General features: G+C 36.1%; 2 protein-coding genes across 2 annotated transcripts; one reads left to right on the top strand and one right to left on the bottom strand.

Annotated features, from left to right (window-relative positions):
* The first annotated feature begins 718 nt into the window (after positions 1-718).
* Positions 719-3,674, top strand: LOC148768569 (uncharacterized). Its single transcript, XM_088821271.1, has 5 exons — positions 719-948; positions 1,338-2,298; positions 2,521-3,337; positions 3,455-3,527; positions 3,620-3,674. The coding sequence occupies exons 1-5, from the start codon at positions 719-721 to the stop codon at positions 3,672-3,674; spliced, it is 2,136 nt and encodes a 711-aa protein (XP_088677397.1).
* Positions 3,675-6,158: 2,484 nt separating this feature from the next.
* Positions 6,159-9,403, bottom strand: LOC148768570 (uncharacterized). The gene is made up of 8 exons (XM_088821921.1): positions 8,829-9,403; positions 8,609-8,752; positions 8,385-8,540; positions 7,767-8,267; positions 7,589-7,692; positions 7,055-7,229; positions 6,716-6,982; positions 6,159-6,636 (listed from the first exon to the last, which is right to left on the bottom strand). Exons 1-8 carry the CDS (start codon positions 9,399-9,401, stop codon positions 6,358-6,360), a joined length of 2,199 nt encoding a protein of 732 aa, XP_088678047.1. The 5' UTR covers positions 9,402-9,403; the 3' UTR covers positions 6,159-6,357.
* Positions 9,404-10,118: the final 715 nt, after the last annotated feature.

Genomic DNA, 10,118 nt, shown 5'->3' on the forward strand with positions numbered 1-10,118 from the left:
GGAAAATTTGAAGAACTATCTCTCAATTGCCGATTAAATTCAGTACAGAATTGGCCAGGCCAAATATTTTATTATTTAGATTTTGGATCAATTAATTTGACTAATTATTAAATGTCCCCAAAAGTAATATTTGTGGACATCTAAACCCAAACTAGTCATATCACTCGATCACATCGAGCGCACATCTTTTTGAACTTTAATCATTTACTCAAGACAATTTTCATTCACTTTACTTCATGATTATGATCAAGTAAATAAATAAAATTAATCTTTACATAATATAATTAATATTAGGGGAAACTACAGATAAATCCCTAATCCAAAACTCAACTCACAGATCAGTCCCTAGGTAGTTTCCCCAAGCAATTCACTCCCTATTCACGCGTCTGACATGCAGATCAGTCCCTAATGTGAATTTTGAATATTTTATTATATTCTCTTTTCACTCTCACCCTTTTCTCTCTCCAGCTTTTCTCTCTCCTGCTTTTCTCTCTCTTCATCTTCTCTTTCTTTCTTCATCTGCTCTCTTTCTTCTCTATTTCTTCTCCCTTTCTCTCCTCTGGGTTGCTCTTTTTCCAGCGAAAAAATCACTGTAAAACCCACCCACCCCACAATGGCTACAAATGATGTATCAAATGATTTACCCACTGTGATTCTTGGAAGTTGTCGATACAAAATGGAACTTCACATTATTTCCATAAAAAGTAATTCGACCTTAATGGAGATATATGGTGCTATTATCAACAAATGGAATCATATCCATCCAGATGCACTGATCCTCCAATACTTGGCTCCTCGGGAAAGATTGTATGTGACATTGGGCAGTGATGAAGATGTGGAGAATATGGTTGCATTGCATCTGATAATGAAGATGAGTGTGGTCGACATTGTCGTGACCCGCAAAGATGAAGTTAATTCGCGTGGAAAGAGGGTTCGCACCGATGGCTGGTAGGTCTCCATCTTTTTCTGTACTGCTGAAATGCATTTCTTTATGGTTGTTAATTATTGTGTGATACATAGTATACAATATGGCACATAATAGTATCATGCTAATATAAATATGGTATGGACGTATGGTACTTACAGTATGGGTGATAGGTAAATTTGGTACTGCTGGTGGGAAAACATAGTATCATATAATGGGGAAGATAGTACGTAACCTTCATCTGAATAGTATGGGTGATAGGTAAACTTGGTACTATTTGTGGGAAAACTTAGTATTATATAATGCAGAAGATAGTATGGAACCAGTGCATTGTTATGATATTTTCATGTACATTGTTATTTGGATTCCACTCTATTGTAATCCATTTTTAAAAAAAATTTGAAACCAAAAGCGGCGATCAATCGATGGAAATCGAGGGTAATCCGCTTGGAAATTCAATTGATGCATGGAGACATTGCATCCGTGGGGAGAATCAGTTTTTTAAAGATCCTGATGATTTTCGGCATATGCTGAAAAACTATTCTATTGCTAATAATCGATCATTTAAGTACATGAAAAATGATCAACAAAAGATCATAGCAGTATGCATTGACGAAAACTGCAAATGGAGGGTTTATGCATCATTGTACAAGTCGGATAAGTTATTTAGCATTCGCAAGTGCAATCTTGAGCACACTTGTGGTGATGCTACTCTTCGTACAAGGGGTCATCCTAAAGCCGATGCTACATGGATTGCTCAAATTATGAAACGAAAATTGAGAACGCAGCCAGCTTACACACCATGTGGTATGTTAGAAGATATCCGAGACGATTATGGTCTGGAGCTTCAGTACTACACATCATGGAGGGGTAAAGAAAAAGCAATGCGTGATATCCATGGTGATGAGACGACATGTTATGATAAACTGAGACGCTATTGTCGTGCATTAAAAATGCATAACCCTGGTAGCATGGCAGAGTATGAGATTGAACCTGCTACTCAAAAGTTTATTCGAATATTTATTAGTTTTGGGAGTTCTATTTCCGGCTTTCATCGGTGTATGCCGATGATATGTTTGGATGGGACTCACATTAAAAATAAGTACAAAGGATGCTTGCTTTCTGCTGTGTGCAAGGATCCAAATGATTCCTTATATACATTGGCATACGCAGTTGTTGATGCTGAGAATGATAAAAACAGGGAGTGGTTTTGCATTAAACTGAAACAAATTCTAGATCTTCACAATGACAATAGATTTTTTACCATTTTCTCTGATCGTCATTCGGGGCTTCTTAAAGCCGTCCCGCTGGTATTTCCTAGTAGCCACCATGCATATTGTTTGCGACACTTGGTGGATAACTTTAGAACTCAGGTATTTTGATTCTCTTTAATATGCAAATTGGAACGTACCATTTGTCACCTCATGTCATACTTTTGTATAACATGTTTGATACTTTTGTATAACATGTTTCATACATTTGTGTAACATGTGTCATACTTTTGTATAACATGTTTCATACATTTGTATAGCATGTTTCATACATTTGTATAGCATGTTTCATACATTTGTATAACATGTTTCAAAATAATATAGGTCCTGAAGAAGTACCCATTGCACAACAAGTCATATTGGGCGAGTGTTTTACATAATGCTGCATATGCTCCTACTCGGCAGGAGTTCGATGCAACTATTTCTCGTATAGTGCAATCTATGCCTCTCGCTGCATCATTTATTTCGAATTCTGATCCAAATCATTGGGCCAATGCCTATTTTTCTGGAGAAAGATGGGGAATCGTGAACAATAATCAGGCAGAAAATTGGAATGGTTGGGTTAAAGATGCCCGATCTTTGCCTGTTCCATCCATGATTGATCACATACGGATCAAAATAATGGAGATTCTAGTTAAACGACAAGGAAAAAGTTTGGCAATGACTGGCATATTGTGCAAGAAAATTCTAAAGAGATTAACAATCAATCATATGGCCTCTCGTTCCTTAAAATATTGTAGATCAAGTAGTACCGCTTTTGAGGTATATGATGAGGACAAGTCGTATAAGGTTGACTTGCAGCACAGGACTTGTTCTTGTAAAGCATGGCAATTAGAGAAACTTCCATGCAAACATGCATGTGCATGTTTGGAGTCAAAAGGATACTCAGTATATGAGTTTGTTGATCCATGCTTTCATATTGATACGTACAAACAGGTATATCAATTCACGATTAACCCAATTCCCTCGTTTGATGAGGACTTTGACTTGTACGATGCGTGTAATGCTCCGCCCGATGTCTTTGTTAATGCACCTGATTCGAGAACTCGACCGGGACGTAGAAAGACAAAAAGAATTCCTTCACAAGTGCAAACTCGTAAACTGAAGTGTACTCGTTGTGGGAAGCCTGGACACAATCGTCGTACTTGCACACAACCAATCTGACTAGCAATTTTTTTTTAATGTAAATACTGTCTGCATTTGTGTTACTTAAACTATCTAGTTTTGTTTTTAATGTAAATTTTATGTTTTTCATCAGGGAGGACAAGATGGAGGAGAGCTTACATGATTGCCCATTATGTTATTCAAGTGATTGAAGTGAATGAAAACTGGTTGTTTGTACTTTATTATTATGTGATTTGTACTATGTTGATTTGAACTTTGTACTATGTTTCAATTTGCACTATGTTTTTGCTATTTGTAGTTTGTACTATGTATTAGGTACTCTGTTCATTGATGGTTTATCATTTTCAGTCTAATGGTACTATTTTTATTTACACATGGTATTATCTATGAGATAGGATGGTATGACGTACTCAATTTATGACCGTTACAATATAGCCGTTGCTTATAATATAGCCGTTGCTTATTGTCAGAACTAGTCAAGTCATAATATGACCATAAATGACACATAGGCTCATTTGTTTCTAATTCATGGCTTCTTCGAGTAGCACCACTCAAATGAGTGGATTAAAATACAAAAAAGGGAAATGCAAGCGTCTTGATTGTGGGAAGAAAACAATAATCATGGTTTCAGAAACTATTTCGAATCCCGGAAGGTTATTTTACTGTTGCCCACACCATGGCTACTCCCATTGGTGTGAACCATTTGAAGTTGGGCAAACTTTTTCCAACTCAAATCGTGAAGAAAATGAAGCTACAAGTGCTTCGATGAACCAAGTCCATCAAGAAAGTGAAGTGAAGAATTGCAATTCTGAAGGTGGAGTAGTTCATAGTTTGATAGTGTTGAATCTAGTAATATTTGCAGTCTACATGCTATGTAAAACCTATGTACTGTTGTTTAATTAGTGAACATAAGAGTACAATGTATAAGCTGGTAAAGTTCGGATTATTCGTGAATATAGTACGCTTTGTTCACCAATTAAGTATAATGTATAAGCTGGTAAAGTACAAGTGAGTCGTCACTATAGTACCATTTGTTCACTGATAAAGTATATGTTTGCCATTCATATAGTATTTTTACACTCTATATATTATTGTCGGGCCAATGCATCCATATGATCGCATTTTAAGACACAACTCTTCAGTTTAAGACTATTAAGAATGAATGGAGACAATGTGGGAGTCGATCAACATCGACTATGGTAAGAATTGAGGAAAGTATTAGTTTTACACTTGAGCATTGTAGACTTGTATGAATATATTGTATAGTATATGAGTATCATGTATGAAATTCAACATATTTATGGGATCTTGTATTCCAAACGCAACAATAATGCTCACCTACCTTAAAATAATCATTTAAAACATAATTTATGCAACTCCCGTACTTATTGATCATTAAAACGTCGATGAAATTGGTACAATTCAATTCATCAAAAAATATAGTACGCTTTGTTCACCAATTAAGTATAATGTATAAGCCGGTAAAGTACAAGTGAGTCGTCACTATAGTACCATTTGTTCACTGATAAAGTATATGTTTGCCATTCATATAGTATTTTTACACTCTATATATTATTGTCGGGCCAATGCATCCATATGATCGCATTTTAAGACACAACTCTTCAGTTTAAGACTATTAAGAATGAATGGAGACAATGTGGGAGTCGATCAACATCGACTATGGTAAGAATTGAGGAAAGTATTAGTTTTACACTTGAGCATTGTAGACTTGTATGAATATATTGTATAGTATATGAGTATCATGTATGAAATTCAACATATTTATGGGATCTTGTATTCCAAACGCAACAATAATGCTCACCTACCTTAAAATAATCATTTAAAACATAATTTATGCAACTCCCGTACTTATTGATCATTAAAACGTCGATGAAATTGGTACAATTCAATTCATCAAAAAATATAGTACGCTTTGTTCACCAATTAAGTATAATGTATAAGCCGGTAAAGTACAAGTGAGTCGTCACTATAGTACCATTTGTTCACTGATAAAGTATATGTTTGCCATTCATATAGTATTTTTACACTCTATATATTATTGTCGGGCCAATGCATCCATATGATCGCATTTTAAGACACAACTCTTCAGTTTAAGACTATTAAGAATGAATGGAGACAATGTGGGAGTCGATCAACATCGACTATGGTAAGAATTGAGGAAAGTATTAGTTTTACACTTGAGCATTGTAGACTTGTATGAATATATTGTATAGTATATGATTATCATGTATGAAATTCAACATATTTATGGGATCTTGTATTCCAAACGAAACAATAATGCTCACCTACCTTAAAATAATCATCTAAAACATAATTTATGCATCTCCCGTACTTATTGATCATTAAAACGTCGATGAAATTGGTACAATTCAATTCATCAAAAAATATGGTACGCTTTATTCATCAATTAAGTACAATGAATATGCTGGTAAAGTACACGTGAGTCGTAACTATAGTACGATTTGTTCACTGCTAAAGTATATGTTTGCCATTCATATAGTATTTTTACACTCTATATATTATTGTCGGGCCAATGCATCCATATGATCGCATTTTAAGACACAACTCTTCAGTTTAAGACTATTAAGAATGAATGGAGACAATGTGGGAGTCGATCAACATCGACTATGGTAAGAATTGAGGAAAGTATTAGTTTTACACTTGATCATTGTAGACTTGTATGAATATATTGTATAATATATGAAATTCAACATATTTATGGGATCTTGTATTCCAAACGCAACAATAATGCTCACCTACCTTAAAATAATCATCTAAAACATAATTTATGCATCTCCCGTACTTATAGTACCATGTGTTCAAAAGGCAAGTACATTTCATCGAAACATATAGTACAATGTATACAATGAAAAAGTACGAGTAGAGCTAATCAATAGTATTATTAGCTCTACAACAAAAGGACAGATTGTTTATGGCGTAAAAACACATTCACCTGTTCATTAATTAATTACAAAAAAACACAAAAACCCCAAACCACTTCCACTCCCAGTTTTTTCACAATAACGCCAGATCTATTTCATATTTAGCTTCCACTTCTACTCCCCGATGCCTCAGAAAGATAGCTGCTAGTTTTGGGCGAAGTGTTTTGATATCGCAAGTTTTTGCCTTAAACCAAATATCTTCACTGTCTACAGCATGACAATATGCCCACATGCAGACAAACAAGCCGCAATCAAGGTTCCCATCCTGCTGCCTGCATCCATGAACCCATTTAGCTTCCGATTCTATCTCCAACCCAGACCTTCTTTCAATCACCTTGCTGTAAAACGAGGCCTACGAAAATAAAATATTATATTAGTCTACAACAATTCGCAAGAATAAAGAATAACTAATTACAATAATATGAGCTTACGACATAATTCGCAATTCCTGGGAAATTCGGAGAATAGTCTATGGAGTTCCAATGGTAAATACATTTATCTATTGGGTTCAGAACAAGCAGGAACATGTGTTCACTGGAATTGAGAGGTATCATGACAAACTTTTTACTGAAGATATTTGCTGTGTTTAGCTTGTCAAAAGCCATCGTTCCAAAAATAGTAAAATCATTGAGAAGACTATCAAACTTGGCATCGCTCATTCGTTCTACGTCCACCCGAGGTCGCGACAGTAACTCTTGCTACGAAACATAATAGAGAATATTAGATAAACATTGTAATGTATGCAACATATTTGTTAAACCACTATATACCTGGGCAGGGGAGTCAAGGTAATCAATCTCATGTCCATGCTGGTTCATGATAGATTCGGAACATAATAGATTCAAGTACAAATCTATGTGTTCTGCACTCAGCATGTCATCAAATAGAAGTTCGCACATATGCCTTCCCGTCAATTGATGCGGGCCTCTCTCCACAATAGTTTCACTACAGTAAGACATAACCACGTACTATTGGATAAGTAAACTTGTACTATGTACAAAGTTACTACATACTATAACATGCAGTGAACATATACTATTGGATAAGTAGACTTATACAATGTACAAAGTTACTACATACTATAACATGCAGTAAACATGTACTATTGGATAAGTAAACTTATACTATGTACAAAGTTACTACATACTATAACATGCAGTCAACATGTACCATTGGATAAGTAAACTTATACTATGTACAAAGTTACTACATACTATAACATGCAGTCAACATGTACTATGCATTCACTTGACATATACCATTAAAGACATTAACATGTACTATCAAGGTGGTTGTGCTCTTACCCTAAATCAACACTTTCCAAGAACTGATCCAACAATATCCTATCTTCTTCGGATATTTGGTCACGACGTACGTAGTCCTTTCTTCCCCGGTAATAATCGGCATTCTATATAACGAATAAATCACACCAATTATGACAAAAAATAATAATAATGTAATACTAATATTAGATAAAAATACCTTGATCCCAGGGACTGAAACCGAAACCTTGGACACAGGAACTTGTTTACGGCCACGTCCTCGTCCTCGTCCTCGCACGCGTGGAACTTTGGCCTTTGACTTTGGCCTTTGACTTTGACTTTCGTCTCCTTGATTTCTCTCTCTTTCTTCATTTCGTTCTCTTTCACCTTCCATCCCCTCTACTTCATTTTTTTCTCCTTCCCTTTCCATTTCCTCTATCTCTATCTCTGCCTCTATCTCTATCTCTTTCTCTGTCTCTGTCTCTCTCTCTTTTTCTGTCTCTCTCTCATTCTCTCTCTCATTCACTCTCTTTGTCTCTTTCTCTTTCTCCTTCCCTTTCTCCTTCTCTTTCTCCTGCTCTTTCTCTATCTCTATCTCTATCTCCTTCTCTTTCTCTATCTCCTTTTCTTTCTTTCTCTTACTCTGCATTTTTTTTTCTTTATTTTTTTCTTCTGTTACATTCCCCCTCTTCCTTTTTAAGTTATTCTTCTTATGCTGCAACTAAAAAAAACAATAGTACGAAACATGTTATACAATAGTATTATATTAGTTGACATATAGTATGTTCCAATGTGAATGGAAGTATGAATTTTAGGGTTTATTGTATTAATGACTTACAGGTGTTGCTTCCACGTCTCCAATCTCATCTTCACTACTCTCAGAACTTATTTCAACAAATCTGTCAGCACTAATTCCAACAACTGGACCAGAAATTACTTCCAAAACCGGAGAAAGCAACGCTTTCTCTTTCGGGTACACAGAAAATGGTATAACCTAATAAACGTAAAAAAATTGTTAGCAAATACCTAATACATTATATATTTTGTAACTCAAAGTGTTACCTGCACTTGTTTTATCTGATCAAAAAGCAACCTAGCTGCTTCTTCATCGATTGGGATTTTGCTGTCTTGCCACCGGAAGAACCGGGGAAATTTGTAAACACTGGTGCTAACCCCTAGTAACGTGATCCTTTCATGCACCCATGCCTGCGTATTTTGGAATCAATATTAATTGGTATATTCAATATAACATAATATATATTCACTATTAGATATCACTTACCAATAAGCCGATAGTGCATCCATCAAAATACTTCAACCCCCCCTTCAGATACCCCTCCATATTCTCAACAAGAATATCATACACCAACTTTCCCCATGCAAAAGACCCTAAAACCTCCAAATCTTCTACATGCGGATAAACCCACATTTCTAACGTTTTGTTCCCCTTTGGCAGTAGAATAGTATTAAACAGATAAATAGTGTACAATCTGCTGAAATCTTCAACAGATTGTTGATCGGTCATAACTGCATAGGCCTCCAGTTTATAACCAATATATGGCCTCGTCATTAAAGATAACTTTGTTAGAGTAGGTGACCAACAAGCCAACATGTGGCTGTGGTTTTTCGTATTTATTATTGTAATAAACGAACCTTTATTCGTATTAATGATAAAACACCTTGGCATTCTATATCTTTGTCCCTTTGTCACAAGCATAGATATAGTCCTTACAGTTATTACAAGTACTAGTAATTGATCGTTAGGATCGTGAGATATTAACTTAAGTATTATAACTGTTAAACGTGTTCCTAGTCGAAGGGTTACGCCACTAATGAGGATATCGGCCTTTCCCATTAAGACTAGCACTTAGTGTATGTGTACTGCATCTCATCAGTAAACGGTATTGTGATATCGGCATGCATAAGTGGGTGCTCGTAAGTTGACGAGTTCACTGAACTCCCTCACCCTAGAAATCTCTAAGTGGTTCCCAATAATCGAGTAGAGATATCTATGGTATAGTTGTACACCATTAGTCCTTATGACCTAGACATCACCGTGACTTCACTAGAGGACCAGCTGTATCGTGACCTGTCCCTGAGTTCCACCGAGGACCATCCCAAGGGCCAGTGTTCGTGCAGTCCGAAATCTAGTGGGAGGTCTGTGCATTTTAGTCGGGGATTCGATCGCTAGAATTGTCTTGGATGTCCTGTGTGTTCTGAAAGTTTGTAATCATTCTAAGTCTCTGGCCAGAGCTGACTAAGTGATGATTAGAGAATTCGATTCTCTAAGTCATGCACGTAAGGATTACAACACTTAGAACGATCGCACCGTCATCGAACATATAAAGAGGTCTCGATGAACCAATGCCTCTAGTTCGATCGGGACATATGAATCGAAGGGACCGTACTGTACGTTAACTATATCTGAAGGTTCTTGCAGGCACTTCATTTGTATCTAGGGAATCATGACGCGTAGTTGCTAGACGCCAATCTTGATTCGTTGGGTGATTAAGGTGAAACGAGCTTCATCTTAATCGTAACTCGAAGGGGACGAGTTTTGACCACAAAGGGT

Source organism: Erythranthe guttata, chromosome 8 (assembly GCF_056151865.1).
Source record: "Erythranthe guttata isolate IM_541 chromosome 8, IM_541, whole genome shotgun sequence".
Classification (NCBI taxonomy): domain Eukaryota; kingdom Viridiplantae; phylum Streptophyta; class Magnoliopsida; order Lamiales; family Phrymaceae; genus Erythranthe; species Erythranthe guttata.

Coding starts and splice junctions, on each gene's coding strand:
- LOC148768570 (XM_088821921.1), bottom strand. CDS start 9,401: ATGGGAAAGGCCGATATCCTCATTAGTGGCGTAACCCTTCGACTAGGA. Junction 8,541..8,608: donor ATCAGATAAAACAAGTGCAG/GTAACACTTTGA, acceptor TACGTTTATTAG/GTTATACCATTTTCTGTGTA. Junction 6,637..6,715: donor CAGGAATTGCGAATTATGTC/GTAAGCTCATAT, acceptor TTATTTTCGTAG/GCCTCGTTTTACAGCAAGGT.
- LOC148768569 (XM_088821271.1), top strand. CDS start 719: ATGGAGATATATGGTGCTATTATCAACAAATGGAATCATATCCATCCA. Junction 2,299..2,520: donor TGGATAACTTTAGAACTCAG/GTATTTTGATTC, acceptor AAAATAATATAG/GTCCTGAAGAAGTACCCATT. Junction 3,338..3,454: donor GAAGCCTGGACACAATCGTC/GTACTTGCACAC, acceptor GTTTTTCATCAG/GGAGGACAAGATGGAGGAGA.